Source organism: Syngnathoides biaculeatus, chromosome 11 (genome assembly GCF_019802595.1).
Source record: "Syngnathoides biaculeatus isolate LvHL_M chromosome 11, ASM1980259v1, whole genome shotgun sequence".
NCBI classification, from domain to species: domain Eukaryota; kingdom Metazoa; phylum Chordata; class Actinopteri; order Syngnathiformes; family Syngnathidae; genus Syngnathoides; species Syngnathoides biaculeatus.
This window is the reverse complement of record NC_084650.1, coordinates 13,495,305-13,513,793: the sequence shown is the minus strand read 5'-3', so window position 1 is coordinate 13,513,793 and position 18,489 is coordinate 13,495,305. Positions and strand designations below refer to the sequence as shown.

Here is an 18,489-nt window from a genome sequence, read left to right as displayed (position 1 = left end):
TAATTGTTTTTAATAGCGTTCATTGACCCGCGGCGGCGACGCGCAGCGCAATTATGGCAAAGATGATAATAACGGCCATTTTCACGTCGTTATTTCTGCCAGAGACGGACTGCGATGACGTCAACTCTGAAAGAGATTCACATTATTCCAAAGGGATTTAATTATTTCTAATCTTTTTTGGTTGAAATTAAAGCAATTCCACATATCAGACATGGACTTGCACCAATTGTCTGAAGGTCTGTTTTTTTTTTATTTCATACGGCGCCGTCAACCAACCCGTTCGTTGTCTGACTGCTGCCGATATGTTCTGCAGACAAAGGGCGCTAGAGTAGCAAAAAAAATTGTAGCCAAAAGACATTTTTTTTTTTTTACACATCAAACAGCACAATAGGCTGGGTAAAAATTAGTTATTTTATGATATACGTTGATTACGGTCGATTTACCTGCATTAGTCTTCGAATTTGACAGAGTACCAAGAGAGGAACTGTGGTACTGCAGAACAGCGGTGAGATGTGCCGTAGGTGCGTCAGAAGAATTTAAGGTGGAGTGCATCAGGGATCCGCGCTGAGCCCCTTCCTGTTCGCTGTGGTAATGCATAGGCTGAGAGATGAGGTTAGACTGGAATCCCCTTGGACTATGTTGTTCGCAGACGATATTGTGATCTGCTGTGAAAGCAAGGAGCAGGCGGAGGAACAATTAGAAAGATGGAGGCACGCACCGGAAAGGAGAGGAATGAAGATTAGCCAAAGTAAAACGGAATATATGCGCGGAGGAGGAAGAGTGAAGCTCCAGGGAGAAGAGATGGCGAGGGTGGACGACTTCAAATACTCGGGGTCAACAATACAGAGCGACGGAGTGCAAGGGGAGTGGAACAGTTGGCGGAAGGTGTCTGGTGTTCTATGTGACAGAAGAATCTCCGCAAAAGATTGAACCACTTCACATTTTGCATAGATCGAACGCCTGCATCCAAACCCTAAACGGTGTTTAAAACCCAAATTTAAAACCCTCGCACTTGTTGAATCCTTACTTTTGAATTCCCAGCCTTGCTCCAAACCCCGAAGCATCGAGCGTGTTCATAGTGATTATCGCGGCGCGAGGGTCATTGCGACCCCGCCGCGCACCCTGACACATTTGATCTGGGATCGTGCTTGATACCCGCGTGGACCGTGCCAAGCCTCACAAAGGCGGTTGTGTGCTGGCCCAGTTGGGAGGGAGCACCCGCATTCCGGACCGTTTGGGATCAGAGGGCGACCAAAAGTGGAATGTTTGAAAAAGATCATTTCAAACTCCAACGCTGACCTGAGACGTCGCTTTGAAACTCCTGACCCTTGCTCGTGACCCTGCGTGGGTTCCAAGTCTCTTCATTCAGTGACGATGCGGAACATTTCCAAGCGTCGGACATTTTCCGGGGTTGAGGAAATAAATCATTCTCGAGCGTCTTCGCGACAACTCGAGGCAGCGGGGGACGTCGGGGGATTCTGACGGGGCTCGTGCTTGACATGACTATCGCGCCGCCTCGGGTCGCGGGAATCGGCTCACGCGCTTTCAACGGGGCCGAGGCCAGGATTTCCAACCGGAGCGAGGCCGCGCGAATGTCTCGCGGCGCCGTCGAGAGCGGCAGCAAACGCACCACACGACATGACTTTGATCTTTCAATTTGTCGCCTAATGACACGTTCATGTGCTCGTTATCGCCACCTGCGAAGCGTTACGTCTGTTTTCCAGCCAGTTTTCAAACGTTTTTGTACGAAGACCGACCGTTAAACCAAATGCAGCATTGAAACAGCGAAAAATGAATCATCATCGTCAACATTTTCTGTCCTACCCGTGGAGATGAAACGCGTTTAAAGCGTCAACCAGTTCTTGAGACCCAAACGATGAATCAAAATTCTCATTTAACACCATAATTCTGGTGTTGCACCCCAACAGAGGTTTGAAACCGTAGTTTAAATTTCAAACCAGAGTTCCATCCACGCATCTATTATCTACAGCTTTTCCGGGTCAGGTCACGGGGGAAGTAGCTTCAGCAGGGATACCCAGACTTGCCTTTCCCCAGCCACTTCTTCCGGCTCTTCCGGAGGGATCCCGAGGCGTTCCCGAGCCAGCCGAGAGACGCGGTCTCTCCGGCGTGTCCTGGGTCGTCCTCGGGGTCTCTTTCTGCTGGGACGTGCTCAGAACGCCTCAGCAGAGAGGCGTCCGGGAGGGATCCGAATCAGATGCCCCAGCCACCTCATCTGCCTCCCCTGAACGCGGAGGAGCAACGGCTCGACACTGAGCCCCTCCCTGATGACCGACCGAGCTTCTCACCCGTTCTCTAAGGGAGAGCCCGGACACCCTGCGGAGGAAACCCATTTCGACCGCTCGTATCCGGGATCTTGTTCTTTCGGTCACGACCAAACCAGAGTTTTAAAACCTAATCAGAAACCCTAATCCAGACATAAAACTCTAATCCTTGTTTGAAACCCTTTTTTTCTTTTTCCTGTCCTGAAACCTTTAATCTGAGAAGTTAACCTTCGGCAAAATCAGTTTTTGAAGCCCTGGTTTAAAAGCGTATTTTCAAACCCTAAAAATGGTTTAAAAACCTTATTTGAAAACTACAACTTGTAAGTGGAAATAACCCTACTTTTCAACCATCAACCTGTTCAAAAATCCACCTTTGAATTCCTGAACCGTCTTCGGTGGCTTTGTTAACGCAAAAGTCTCGAATCTATTTGCAAACCAGTTTGGAAACCGTTTCATTCATGAATCCAGTAATTGAGAGAGAAAAAGACAATAACAACAATCACAAAAAGAGTCGTCGCTGACCCGTTTGTGTCGACGTTTCCGTAGCGACAACATGCCGAAGCGGATGGCCCTCATCTGCTTCCTGTCTCTGGTCATGGCGATGAGCATCCTGGGAAACCTGCTGGTCATGGTGGCCGTCTGCAAGGACAGACAACTCAGGTAAGCACCCCCTTTTTTTTTTGTGGGGGGGGGGGGGGATTTACAAGATTATATTTTTGTTTGTTTACCAGAACCGGGTCTTGGTTCAAGGTGGAAGGATTTATGAACACGTCCAAATCGGAATCCATGTCAGCCTGAAAACTATGAGGAAAAGCCTACTAGAACATCTGAAATGGACTTATATCATAATAAAGCGTATAATATTCCATATTTTGAGTTCTTTTGGGGCGTTATGCGACTCGGGCTGCAATTAGCCACCGGCGGCCACGCGAGCGTCTTTCAATGAAGTCCGCGTGCGCCCGCAAATGTAATCAGACGAGTAGTCATCGTGAGGTCGGGCGGTCCTGTGGGAGAAAGCTGTCACATCAATTGTCGCGTCCTTCTTCTCCTGACCTCCATTTTGTCTTGGAGTGTCGTTTCCTGTTAAGATGGCGGCCACTGCATGTCCCCGCTTGTGTGTGTGTGCGTGAGAACCGGGAAAGTGTGCTACGGCGTCTGACCTCCCCGAGGGGGGGGACAATGCCACACCATCTTGGTGTTGTCTTGCCTCATTGCCTCTCAGTCCTCGTACGGTATACATGCTGAGTACGACTGTGTTAATAATAATAATATATATATATATATATATATATGTGTGTAACATATAGGGCAGCACTCCGGTTTCCTCCCACATCCCAAAAACACGCGACGTTAATTAGTCACTCTAAATTGTCCCAAGGTGTGATTGTGAGTGCGGCTGTTTGTCTCGATGTGCCCCGCGATTGGCTGGCAACCGGTTCAGGGCGTACCCCGCCTCCTGCCCGTTGCACTCCCCGCGACCCTAGTGAGGATAAGTGCCGAAGAAAATGGATGGATGGATATATAATATATAGGGCGGCACGGTGGCCCAGCTGGAAGTTTTGAAGTCCCGTGTTCCATCCCGCCCTCGCCCCGTGTGGAGTTTTCATGTTCTCCCCGTGCCTGCGTGGGTTTCCTCCAGGTGTGCACTCCGGTTTCCTCCAACATCCCAAAAACATGCGACATTAATTGGACACTCTAAATTGCCCCAAGGTGTGATTGCGAGTGTGGCGGTTTGTCTCCATGTGCCCTGCGATTGGCTAACAAACTGTTTCGGGTGTACCTCGCCTCCTGCCCGTTGACAGCTCGGATAGGCTCCGGCACTCCCCGCGACCCTCGTGAGGATAAGCACTGAAGAAAATGGATGAATGGATATATTGTATATAGGGTGGCACGGTGAGACAGCTGGAAAGCATTGGCCTCACAGTTCTGAGGTCCCGTGTTCAATCCCGGCCCCGCCTGAGTGGAGTTTGCACGTTCTCCCCGTGCCTGCGTGGGTTTTCTCCGGGGGCTCCGTTTTTCTCCCACATCGCAAAAACACGCAACATTCATCGGACACTCTAAATTGCCCCTAGGTGTGATTGTGAGTGTGGCTATTTGTGTCTATGTGCCCTGTTAGCTAGCAACCAGTTCAGAGTGTACCCCGCCTCTTGCCCGTTGACAGCTGGGATAGGCTCCGGCACTCCCTGCGAACCTTGTGAGGATAAGCGACAAAGAAAATGGATGGATGGATGGATAAATTGCCCATAGGTGTGATCGTGAGCACGGCTGTTTGTCTCCATGTGCCCTGCGATTGGCTCTTAACCAGTTCGGGGTGTACCCCGCCTCCTGCCCGTTGACATCTAGGAATAGGCTCCGGCACTCCCTGCGACCCTTGTGAGGATAAGCGGCTAAGAAAAAAGATGGATGTATATAAATAAAGTGTGGGAGAAAGACGTACCGTGGCAAAGTAAGTGAGACGTACACGTTCAGGTCCTGGGGGGCATGACCGCTGCACGAAACATAATTTCATCAAAACAGTTCTGATTGTGCCCTTTGCTTTCTTTTTCCTTTTTTTTTTTTTTTATCAGCAGTGACGGCGGAGCGATGTGATGATAAGACGACGTTTTTGTGACGTGGGTTAGAAAACTGAGGCGGTAGTATTGTACTCTAGTTGCATCCGTAAGGAAATAAATGGTCTGTGAGTGGGGGGGGAGGGGGGGGAGACACCTTCAAGTCCCACGGTGGACGAATGTGTAAAAATAGCAACAGGTTGATGGAGAGATGCTCGCTTGCTGATTGGCCGACTGTCGCGCGCTTTGCAGACCTCGTTCACGCCGAACATCTCGCGCACGTTCCATCAATCCTGTTTTGCTGTTTTGTTTGTATTTCAAAAACAGCCTGTATTTGCCCGTCCTGCAATGAAGAGGGATTATATTTTATGGTTTTAATCTCCTCGCCGCCCCAAAAAAAAAAAAAAAAAAAAATCTAACGTTCAAATCGACTTTCTTTCCGCTGCCTTCGTCGAAAGCTGCAGCATTTGAGTAAGAAGCCAAAAGCGAGACGTGGGCGTGCGTTTTGTTAATAGCGGCCTCGTATTGCGCGTGACTCAGCGTTTCGGCCTACGTGAGTCAGTCAGGGCTGTGTCATCGGAGGGCTCATTTGAGCTAAGACACCCCCCCCCCCCGCCACCCCCCCGCAAGCTGCTCTGTCTTGCTAACGCCGAGCAAAGAGTGACGACGTACGCACACCCGGAAGCGCCTGACGTCATTTGTGCGCGTCCTCGCCAGGAAAATCAAGACCAACTACTTCATCGTGTCGCTGGCGTTCGCCGACCTGCTGGTGTCGCTGCTGGTGATGCCGTTCGGCGCCATCGAGCTGGTGCGCCAGCAGTGGATCTACGGCGAGACCTTCTGCCTGGTGCGCACCTCGCTGGACGTGCTGCTCACCACCGCCTCCATCATGCACCTGTGCTGCATCGCCCTCGACAGGTCAGAGTCGTTCAAAAAGGGCGGACAAAAAAGATGTGTGCAGGAACTCCACAAAATCATATTTATGCACAAAGAAATAAGAGTGCAGTTGCGCCTAAAGAAATCAAAAGCGGATCAAGTCAAAAACAACTGTTCAAGATATTTTAAAAAATACTCATTCGTGCTCTGGGGTCATGCAATATAATTCAAGAACAGCAAAAGTAACAAATGAGCATTTATTCCCAAAGAAATAACACATGTAATTAAATTCAAAGACGATGAAAGCGGATGTACGACCAAAGAAATCACAGATTTAAGACCAAAGAAATTCAAATGGGGTTTGTGTGCAGAAAACATGTTGGATGTACTCCCCAAAAAGTCATAATTAGCCTCATTAAAAAAAAAAATATGAACAATGCCCAAAGAAATCAAAACGGATATTTTTGACCCGCAAGAATAATTATCATACCCAAGAGTCCATTGCAGTGAGCCAATGAATCAAAAGCAGATTAGTACTATGAAAAATTTCCCCTAGCAAAGATAAAAAGAGGATTTATGTAATAAAATTCAAAGAAAATGAAAGTTGATGTATGACCAAAGAAATCGCAGATTTAAGACCAAAGAAATTCAAATGGGGTTTGTGTGCAGAAAACAAGTTGGATGTATTCACAAAAAAGTCATCATTAGATTCATTTAAAAAAAATAATTAACAATGCCCAAAGAAATCAAAGCGGATATTTTTGACCCGCAAGAAAAATTATCATACCCAAGAGACCATTGCAGTGAGCCAATGAATCAAAAGCAGATTAGTACTATAAAATTTCACCCGAGCAAAGATTAAAAAGAGGATTTATGTATAATTAAATTCAAAGAAAATGAAAGCTGATGTATGACCAAAGAAATCACAGATTTAAGACCAAAGAAATCCAATTGGGGTTTGTGTGCAGTTGGATGTATTCCCCAAAAAGTCAGAATTAGGCTCATTAAAAAAAAATATGAACCATGCCCAAAGAAATCAAAACGGATATTTTTGACCCGCAAGAATAATTATCATACCCAAGAAAGCATTGCAGTTAGCCAATGAATCAAAAGCAGATTCGTACTATAAAAGCAAAAATAAAAAGGGGATTTATGTGCAAAGAAACAGCAGGTGGAATTATGACCCCCAAAAATAAAAAATAAAAAACTGATATATGACCAAAGAAATGAGAAGCACGTTTATAAATGAAAACAAGATTCATGCAAAAATCGCACTCACATTCACATCCAGAACACAATCATTCACTTAAGACGGAAGAAAGAATAACGTTCATGAAAAAAAAAAAACCAGACGACGTCTGCTCTTTTCTACATTTTTATGTTGTACTTGATTACGGAGACCCGTGCGGTGTATGAATATGTATATGCACTGCATTGATCGCAGGTTGTGGGAACACATCAGCAGCCGGGTTCACCTCGCTGCGACCGAAAATCGATTCCGATGTGCCCGATAACGGCTAAGCAAAATTCCTGATGTCTTTTCATCTCCGAGGCCGTCCTCGGCGTGCTCCGTTCCCGCCTGACGTCTGCGCTCGGGTTGTACAAAGCGTCTCTGAGCAGTTCCGATCGCAGATCTCCAGAGGGAGGCTCCGCCTTCCGTTCCCATTTCAGGAGTTGAACTTGAGAGCATTTAAAAAAAATAATAATAAAATTAAAAAAAAAATTAAAAAAAAAAAAAAAAAGCTTTCTCATGCTTTGCTTCACTTTCCTGGAAAAGCTTTCAAAAAGACAAATGAAATTAAAGTATTTGTTTACTCATCCACTTTAAAAAAAAATTGATATTCTTTCCTATGTTTATTTATTTTTAATGAATTAAATTCGTCAGGGTCGTTTCAACATTTTTCTCTTGCTGTGTCAGATTGATGATACGTATTTCTTATCACTTTGCAGGGACTTTATTGTTATCATCTGAAATTTCATGGCACTATTTTGCCAAAAGATTGCTGATCTCAAGGAGAAACCTGATTAAACAAATAAATACACATAAAAAATGAGGAGTCGCGTCCAGTGAAATGCAAAAACAGATTTATAGTCAAACAAATCACAAGTCAATTTTTCCTCCAGAGAAATTAAAACGGGATTTATGCTAACAAAAAAAATAAAAGGAATTAAAGAGGAGATTCTATCCCAAAGAAATCAAGCCGATTCATTCCCCGCCCAAAAAACAAAATTGTACCGTCATTTCCGGTCTATAGTGCGCACCTGATTATAAGCCTCACACGGTATGTTTGTAAAGGAAATACCATTTGGTGCGTACATAAGTCGCACCCGTGTAAAAGCCGCAAGTGCCCACATTGAAACACGAGATATACACAGAGAGTTTTAAAAGTTTTAATACCTTAGCTTAGATTAACATAGCAACAACACGGTAGCACGAACAGAGCTGGATTTAAATTAAAAAAAAAAAAAAAAAAAAAACATACCGGTTAAAAAAAAAAAAGCTATGGTAGCACAGCACTAACAGGGCCGGTTAAAAAAAACAAACAAACAAAAAAACCATACCTAAATCACTGAGACACAGCAGTAACACAGCAGCAGCACGCTAGTGCGCTACTAACAGGTCCAGTTAAAAAAAACATACCGGTAAAAATCACTGCGACGCGGCAGTAACACAGCAACAACACGCTAATGCTAATGCGCCACTAACAGAGCCGGTTAAAAAAAAACATACTGGTAAAAATCACTGAGACGCGACAGTAACACGCTAACGCTAGTGCGCCACCAACAGAGCCGGTTAAAAAAAACATACTGGTAAAAATCACTGAGACGCGGCAGTAACACGCTAACGCTAGTGCGCCACCAACAGAGCCGGTTAAAAAAAACATACCGGTAAAAATCACTGCGACGCGGCAGTAACACAGCAACAACACGCTAACGTTAGTGCGCCACTAACAGAGCTGGTTAAAAAAAACATACTACTAAAAATCAAGGAGACGCAGCAGTAACACAGCAGCAACACACTAGCTCGGCGCTAACGCTAGCACAGCGCTAACAGGGCTAGTTAAAAAAAAACACACCTAAATCACCGAGATGCAGTAGTAACACAGCAGCAGTACGCTAACGTGGCGCGAACGCTAACGTGGCGCTAACAGGGCCAGTTAAAATTTTTAAAATGGTAAAAGTCACTTCCTTGGCACATATATTCCACTGGTCTCACTCTTACCTTTTCCGCTCGAGTGCCCCCTTGCGGCCGTTAGGAAAAAATGCACAAATTAGCCGGATCACCGCATAAGCAGCAGGGTTGAAAGCGTGTGAAAAATGTCGCGATTTATAGACCGGAAATTACGGTAATTATGGCCACAAAATTCAAAAGCAAAGGCTGTATACTCTACAACCAAATAAAAAAATGTAAACATGCGCAAAAGAATCAGAGTTTCTTTTATGGACTAAGAAATCCATATGGGATTCATACAAAACATAATAATAAAGCAAGAGAGGATTTATTACTAAAGAAATCAAAATTGGATTTATGGCAAAAGAGATCACTCGCAGGTCAAGCCCGCAAAAAAAAAAAAAAAAAAAAAAAATCGATAGGATTTATCTTCAAAGAACTCAAAAGGCTAGATAAGAAAAACAAAAGCCGATTTATGGCCAAAGAAATTTAAAAAAAATGATTAACACAACAACAAATCAAAAGTGGATTTATGACCTAAGAAATTCAAAACAGGTTTCATGCAACAAGGAAAAAAAAATATCAAACAAGACGTATGCGGTGTCGTGCCAAAGAAATCAATTTGATTTATGCTCAAACTCAAAAGATGATTTTTGTTGAATTGTCTCATTTGCGGCGGCACGGTGCCTTAGCTGTTAAAGCGTTGACCTCGCAGTTCTGAGGTCCCCGGGTTCGATCCCGGACCCGCCTGCGTGGCTTTTCTCCGGGTGGGCACTCCGGTTTCCTCCCACATCCCAAAAACATGCGACGATAATTGGACACTCGAAATCGCCGCTGTTCAGGGTGTACCTTGCCTCCTGCCTGTTGACTGCTTGGTTGAGCCTCATGAGGATAAGCAGCAAAGAAAATGGATGGATGGATTGATGGATTCTCTCATTTGCCTGAGAACGGGACAAGGTTGACTCATTTCAAGTGTGTTGCTAAGAGAAACTGTGAAATGTTCGGGAAACTTAAAACCTTTTGCCCCACGAGACTCCCGAGGGCCCCTTGAGCAACACCGGCCCGGCCGGGTTCCGCGGAGTACACGTGTTTCGGAAGGAGGCGATTCGGGGTCCAGATGGTTCACCCTCGCAATCTGGCGAGCGGCGGCTTCCGCCAGCCTCGCTTTCCATCTCCGTGTGAAAAGCGGAAGCGAAAGAAGCGCGCCGGTCTTCCGCCCGACGCTGATGAAAACGTCGCCAAACGTTTTTATTTACTCGTTGACGACGGTTTAAACAAAAAAAAAAAAAAAAAAAATGGAGAAGCAAGCGGTAGAGAGAGGAAATGAAGTTTTAATGACGTTTATTTGACCGGCGGTTGGGTGAGAGAGCTCGACGCCGGCCTGTACGCCGCGGAGCCGCCCCCGCGTCCCCGGAAACCTTCTGTCGGCAATTCATTGCGAGATTAATCGGTTTTGGTTGGCCCCCGCGGGACCCCCGCGCACGTCGCGCTCACAACTTCTCTCCACGTGTTTCCCGCCGGTTACTCACGCTAAGCGGCGCGTTGTGCGCCACGTCGGCGTCGCGCGATGAATGCGAACTCGCCTCTCACCGGCTATTCGGGATCACGTCGGAATGAAGGCGGAATTTGAAGACGTGCACTGTCTGAAATCGCACCGCTACGTAGCGCACTATGTGGTGGTTAAGAGGGGAAATCCGGTGGTTTGCATTAACGGCGTATCCAATAGATCATGTAAATATGTATTCTATTTTGACAATCTGATGTTAAATCATCTCTCATTTAATCGTGTTTTGAGAAGATTTTTATCGACCAATTTTCAGGGACGCTGCCATTTTCGCGAGTCACATGACCTACGTGCGGGGGTGTGACGTGTACCGTGCCGCGACAAAGGCTCGATTGCATGGGGCGCCATTTACGCCCAGCGCCGATTTCTCGGATTTATCCTCATCTGATCGGTTGATCGGGAAGACGGAGGAATACTTTCATGCACAGCCGTGAGCCGTGGGCGGAAGAATACTTTTCTACAGATTTGAACCTGCGGCTGTAAATAACGCCACCAAGCGCGCACAGCCACTCGCTTGATCGGGAAGACGGAGGAATACTCCCATACACAGCCGTGAGCCGTGGGCGGAGGAATCCTTCTACGCAGATTTTGAACCTTCGGCTGTATATAATGCCGCTGAGCGGTGGAGCCGTGAACTCACTCAACTGCGAGCGACCTCCGTCGCTCGGCTGTAAATAATGTTGAATATTCGGATGGTTCTTCGAGCTCGCCCCGCCGCTTTCCGGAGGGAGTTCTCCGGCCCACCGAGCTCACGGCTCCGCCACTCTCTATGGAAGTATTCCTCCGTCTTCCCGATAAACCGATCTAATCAAGTGTTTGGAACGGGATGTAACACGTCACATCCGCCCACGTTGGTCATGTGACTCGCGGCGAAAATGGCAGCGCCCCTGAAAATTCGTAATTGTCGATAAAAATCTTCTCAAAACATTAAATGAGTTCATATTGTCAAGATAGAGTACATATTAATTAACCTATTGGATACATTTTTTTTTTTTTTTTTTGCAAAATTTCCCACAAGGCTTAGCAAAAAGGAGGGACCGACCATAATGCATTGCGTCTTCAGAAGAAGAAGAGGAGTGCCGGAGCAAGATACGTCGCAGGCGGAGGGAGTGAATTTTTCGGACTTCAACGATCGTTGGCACTTTGATAGAAATATACAATATCATGTTTTCATACCGCAGCAGTCTTGGTTTACTCGACGCCATGATGTCAACTACGCCATCCGCCATATCGTGCAAAACCGAGTGAACGATTTCGGACATAACCGCGGACCGGCTCCGTTAGCTTCCCCCGCTAGCGTAGCTCACGTTTGTGTGCCTCACATGAGCGCTGCGCCCGTTTCGCATTGGCGAACTTCTCCGCCGCGGTCGGTTTTGTCGACCTGACCTTGGTGTGCGTGATAAAACCTTAATGAAGCGTCGATGCTGCGACGCGGCCTCACCTCGCCTCGGGTCCGACTCGGGTACGGGACGGTAATTAGCGCTGCCTGGCGAGTGGCCTCGGGTCTGTGTCAGGGCACCTTGGAGAGACGAGCAAAAAAAAAAATAAGTTGTAACTCTCTCTGTGGGCATCGGTGTTGTTTTGACCCGCATGCGAGGGTCACTGATGGTGTAGTGGTACACACGCCTGACTTTGGTGTGGGCAGCGTGGGATCGATTCCCGCTCAGTGATGGCGTTGATAACTGCGCTGCGATTTACCGGTGACCAGTTCAAGGTGTCGTTTCCCCAAAGATGGCTGGGTTAGGCTCCAGTTCCCCCATGAAACTTGTGAGGATAAGCGGCTTGGATAACGCAGGGAAGGATGTCTCCTTGCAGGCGTCTTTGAAGGCAACACGCCGATGCCTTCGTGGTTCGTTTATTTGGGACTTGACATGAAGCCACTGCGGTTTCCCAGAGTTGTCGGCCACTCAGCATTTCTGCCGACCAGAATTTTGTCGTTCTTGTCTCACGTGATCCAGATGTCAGATATAAATATATAGTTTAATATTTGATTTCAACTTTGTAGACTGATTTTATCAACGTGACCTGATCTAAATGCAGCCTGCATGTGGCCCTATTGCGGTTTACACCGGGTTTGTAGACCAGCGGCTCCCGGTTTCAGGTTTTTCCCCGCCGATCCTTTTGTTGCACGGAGACGAGGAGACGCGCCGAGTCAGCCGTTTGCGCCGCAGCCTTCACAATCGAACACAAAAAGAGCGCGGCGTCGCGCCCGCGGCGGCGGCGGCGGGAGGGCCAGAAGATAACAGGACGGGAAAATAAAAAAAAAAAAAAAGAAGAAGTGAAGTGAGCAGCTGCGCCACAAAAGATCTTCCTTCCTTCCAGAAAGGCGCAACGGAGGAGCGAGGGAATGAATGAAGACGGATGTGAGCCGCAAAAGAGCAGAATGAAGACACGCCGCGTGCGCAAATATCATAAAACATTTGCAGATTTTTTTTTTCCCTTCCTGGTTTTTATTTTAAAGTTGCACCAATCTATGGAGTGTTGACATGCGAAGAAGAAACTTACACGAGTACATACACTCCGAAGTAATTAGTACTACATATTTTGTATGGCAACAATTTCACAGATGAATAATGCAAAGTGACACACGGTAGGAACACAAACTACAATAAATCGATATGATATTCATGTAGTCCAGAGGTGATGGTCATATAATCTACGTTATCTACGTATGTGTGTACCGCAGTCAGAGAAGTTTGCTAATGTCACCCAGATTTGACCCACATCTGGTCTAAATGTGGTCCAGATTTGGTCGTCCAGATGTGATCTCAATATAGCCTTGATGTTATAATCAAAATATAATCGACTCGTGAACCACATGTGATCTTCGTATTCTCTCCATGTGGTCCACAAATCATCTACATCTGATCCAGGTTTGATCTAGTCTATACGTGGTGCAAGATTTGAGCTACATCTCATCTATATTTGGTCCACATGTGAGCTCAATGTAGTGTCAATGCAGTCCTGTAATGATCTACGTATAATCTACTAGAGTCGATATGTGATCTGGGTTTGATCCAGATCTAATCTATACGTGGTCCAGATTTGAGATACATCTCATCAATATTTGGTCCACAAACACAAAAAGAGCACAGTAGTAGTAGTATGTAGTGTCGATGCAGTCCACCAATGATCTACGTATAATCTACTAGAGTCAATATGTGATCCCGATTTGATCCAGATGTAATCTATACGTGGTGCAAGATTTGAGCTACATCTCATCTATACTTGGTCCACGTGATCTCAATGTAGTGTCGATACAGTCCAGTAATGATCTACGTATAATCTACTAGAGTCGGTATGTGATCTGGGTTTGATCCAGATCTAATCTATACGTGGTCCAGATTTGAGATACATCTCATCAATATTTGGTCCACAAACACAAAAAGAGCACAGTAGTAGTATGTAGTGTCGATGCAGTCCACCAATGATCTACGTATAATCTACTAGAGTCAATATGTGATCCCGATTTGGTCCAGATGTAATCTATACGTGGTGCAAGATTTGAGCTACGTCTCATCTATACTTGGTCCACGTGATCTCAATGTAGTGTCGATACAGTCCAGTAATGATCTACGTATAATCTACTAGAGTCGGTATGTGATCGCGGTTTTATCCAGATATAATCTATACGTGGTCCAGATTTGAGCTACACCTCATCTATTTTTGGTCCACGTGTGATCTCAATGTTTATGCAGCCCAATTATGATCTACATATAATCTACTAGAGTCGATATATGATCCCGGTTTGATCCAGATGTATAATCTATACATGGTCCAAATTTGATCTCCATCTTTTTCTACGTTTGGACCAGATCTGATCATCATCTAGTCAAGATGTAATCCACATATGGCCGATATGTGATCTAGTTTTAATGATTCTACATCTCGTCTAGATGTGACCCAGAGTTTAGCCGTAATCTATCGTGCACGTGGGCTGGATGTGGTCCAGATTTGATCTGCAACTAGTCTAAACATAATCGGAAATCTACATAGACATATTTTGTCCAGATGTGACCGCCATATAATCCATATTTGACGTAGATGTTGATCCATATTCAATCTGCACACGGTCCAGATGTGATCCAGGACCTCGATCTGGTTGACCTTCAAGTAGCCTAGCTCCGGTCGACAATGTCATCACGTGATGCGGTTTTGATCTCCGCCGACGATACTCACACGTGAACGGGAAGCGGTGTCCGTGCACTGATGGATTCAAGATCGATGCGAACGCGTCCACTTTTTGGATTTTGCTTCAATTTTTTCGATAAATAACGATAAGTTCCGTGGGCAGGTACTACGCCATCTGCTGCCAGCCTCTGGTGTACCGCAACAAGATGACGCCCATGCGCGTGGCGCTGATGATCGGCGGCTGCTGGGTGATCCCCACCTTCATCTCCTTCCTGCCCATCATGCAAGGGTGGAACGCCATCGGCATCGACCACGTGGTGAGCGGGTTCGACGCCCTTCCACTTTTTTTTCCACGATCAATTATGATGTTGTTTTTCTCGTACAAAATATGTTATTACCGGGCGGCAGTTCTGAGGATCCCGGTTCGATCCCGGACCTACCCGTGTGGAGTTTGCATGTCCCCCCCCCCCCGCCCCCGTGCCTGCGTGGCTTTTCTCCGGGTACTCCGGTTTCCTCCCACATCCCAAAAACATGCGGCGTTAATTGCCCATAGGTGAGATTGTGAGTGTGGTTGTTTGTCTCTATGTGCCCTGCCATTGGCTGGCGACCAGCTCGGGGTGTAACCCCACCTCCTGCCTGAAGCTAGCTGGGATAGACTCCAGCACTCCCTCGACCAAAGTGAGGATAAGCAGCTCAAAAAATGAATGAAATTAATGTGAGTCAAAATGTAATAAATGTGACTTTATTCTTGGCGACACGATGGATCAGCTGGTAAAGCGTTGGTCCAGGGTTCGAACCCGGACCTACCTGTGTGGAGTTTGCATGTTCTCCCCATCCTTGCGTGGCTTTTCTCCGGGTACTCCGGTTTCCTCCCACATCCCAAAAACATGCAACATTCATTGGAGACTCTAAATTGCCCCTAGGTGTGATTGTGAGAGGTTACTGTTTGTTGATTTTGTGTCCTCTGATTGGCTGGCGACCAGTTCAGGGCGTAACCCCGCCTCCTGCCCGTTGACAGCTGGGAAAGGCCTCGGCACTCCCCGTGACCCTCGTGAGGATGAAAAATTCTCTCCAGTCTCTCTCTATTGATTTGTATTTGGGCGGCACGGTGGAGCAGTTGGAAAAGCGTTGGGCTCATAGTTATGAGGTCCCGGGTTGAATCCCGTCCCTACCTGTGTGGCGTTTGCATGTTCTCCCCGTGCCTGCGCGGGTTTCCTCCGGGCACTCCGGTTTCCTCCCACATCCCAAAAACCGTGCAACATTAATTGGACACTCTAAATTGACCATAGGTGTGACAGTTGTCTGACTCCATGTACCCTGCGATCGGCTGGCGACCAGTTCAGGGTGTAACCCCGCCTCCTGCCCGTTGACAGCTGGGATAAGCGCCAGCTCTCTCCGTGACCCTCATGAGGATAAGCGGGCAAGAAAATGGATGGATGGATGGGTATTTTATCACCGCAAAATTGACAAAAATGTCACCTCACTTTTTCACTATTAAAAGATACAATTTTCATCTTATTAAAGAAATTATTCTTTGGGGGGGAGAGACATTATTGTCATCCTGTAAATGTGTCTGAACCTTCTTTTTACTGGAGAAAAATATGAAATATGAAAGTGCAAATCTAAATGTCGAAAAGGACACTTCACCCAAGAGCAACACAGAGTGAATTAATTCCTCAGTTTAATGATAAATTCTCTCCAGAAAGCCTTTTAAAGAAGATTTTTTTAAATATTTTTTTTCTGTATTTAGTTGTATTCGGGCAGCACGGTGGAGCAGCTGGTAAAGCGTTGGGCTGACAGTTATGAGGTCCCGGGTTCAATCCCGTCCCTGTGTGAACCGCCTTCTAGGACAGATTGTGGTCGAGAACCGAGGCTCTGCTGTACTAATGATAAATGAGATGGAAACACAAATAATGACTGAGATAATGTAGTTGCAGAAGTGTGCACACCCTCTCATAATTGAGGACAGTGGGCAGACAGATCGAAAGTCAAGCTAAATGGGAGTCAGCGAACAGTTGGCACCATTGAAAGCGCCACCAATGAATGAAGTGTGGATGTTGCACTTGGGGAGGGGGCACGGTGGGTCACCTGGTAAAGCGTTGGCCTCACAGTTCTGAGGATCGAGGTTCGATCCCGACCCCGCCTTTGTGGAGTTTGCATGTTCTCCCCGTGCCTGCGGAAATAACATAACTCGCGCGTCGGTTGATTTGGTTTTCGAACCGCCTTCTAGGACAGATTGTGGTCGAGAACCGAGGCTCTGCTGTACTAATGATAAATGAGATGGAAACACAACTAAATGACTGAGATATTGTAGTTGCAGAAGTGTGCACACCCTCTTATAATCGAGGACAGTAGGCAGACACATCGAGTTAAATGCGTTGGCCTCACAGTTCTGAGGATCCAGGTTCGATCCTGACCCCGCCTTTGTGGAGTTTGCATGTTCTCCCTGCGCCTGCGTGGGTTTCCTCCGGGGTATTCCGGTTTCCTCCCACATCCCAAAAACATGCAAACTGAATTGGCCACTCCAAATTGCCCATAGGTGAGATTGCGAGTGCGTGCCCTGCGATTGGCTGGCGACCAGTTCAGGGCGTTACGCCGCCCCCTGCCCGTTGACAGCTGGGTAGGCTCCAGCACTCCGTGTGAGGATAAGCGGCAAATAAAATGGACGTATGGATGGAGTTCCATTTGTTGCCGGCACGGAACGCGAAGGCGGCCGCCACTCCCCAGCCTGCGTTAACCTCGCCGGCCCTCGCTCGCCCTCGCCGGGCGACCCGGCTCCCGGTCCAATTTGGCACGGCCCACGAACGCACAAAAAAAAAGATGAGAGGCCGAGCGTCCTTTCGCAACTCACTTTTGTCTCTGAGGGTCCAATTAAAAGTGTGGCGAGTTGTGAGCGCAACTCGGTTCAGGGAGGATTTTGGATTCTGCCGGCGGACGCTGCTCGGGAAACAAAACACTTTCACGCGTGTTAGCGTGTACGGATGGCAACTTCAATGAATTCGGCAACTGCATTTGGCAAAGTACATATTGATTTATTTTTTTTTTTCATTTTACAGGAGAGTAGTTTCAAGTTTTATTGCTGCAATAAAATCTGGGGGTGCAGATTTTGGCAAATGTTTATCATTTTGTATTTGGAACATATCGGATATTCATATTTGATGAATAATAATTGCTCGCTTGTCGGGGATAAAAAAGATGCAATCGGGGATTTGAACCAATCAATCCCAATCAATATTTCATGAACGTTGCAATGTTCTGCTGGCGTTTTATTTGGATTTTTCTCCACTTTTTTACCCCCATTTAGTCTTCGATTTGCATCATGCGCCATCATTTTAAGCGTATTAGCTGCAAATTTTTTGGGGTGGGAATTATGAGCAACATTCTTGTTGATGACGTGCGTCCCTGAATTGGCTATAAAAAAAATAATACAGCACAGCCTCGGTTCTCGAATGTCCCCGTTTTCGAACAAATCGGTTTTCAAACGAAAATTTCGAGATTTTTCCGCGTCTGTTTTCGAACGACGATCGGTACTCGAACGCCCCCAACAAAAGCGGGAAATCACAGAACGCGTGCGTCCAGACCAGCTGACCCACCCGCGATCCGCTTTGTTCTTGTCAATTTGAATGAAACCCCGACAAAAACCCGGAAATAACGTATTGCGCGCGGCCCGACCAGCTGACCCACCCACGACGCGCTTGGTTTTGGTCCATTCGAACGAAGCCCCCGAAAAAGACCCGGAAATAACATAACTCGCGCGTCGGTTGATTCGATTTTCCAACAAATCGGTTTTCGAACCGCTTTCTAGCACGGATTCTGGCCGAGTACCGAGGCTCTACTGTACTAATAATAAATGAGATGGAAACACAACTAAATGACTGAGATAATGTAGTTGCAGAAGTGTGCACACCCTCTCAT

General features: G+C 46.6%; 1 protein-coding gene across 2 annotated transcripts in view; it reads left to right on the top strand.

Annotated features, from left to right (window-relative positions):
* htr4 (5-hydroxytryptamine receptor 4) overlaps positions 1-18,489 on the top strand; it is a 63,971-nt gene that overhangs the window by 31,217 nt on the left and 14,265 nt on the right. For both annotated transcript variants that reach the window (XM_061835342.1, XM_061835343.1), the window contains exons 3-5: positions 2,829-2,942; positions 5,549-5,749; positions 14,738-14,891. In XM_061835342.1, the coding sequence (XP_061691326.1) occupies positions 2,829-2,942; positions 5,549-5,749; positions 14,738-14,891 (469 nt within the window). The remainder of the gene's footprint in view (positions 1-2,828; positions 2,943-5,548; positions 5,750-14,737; positions 14,892-18,489) is intronic.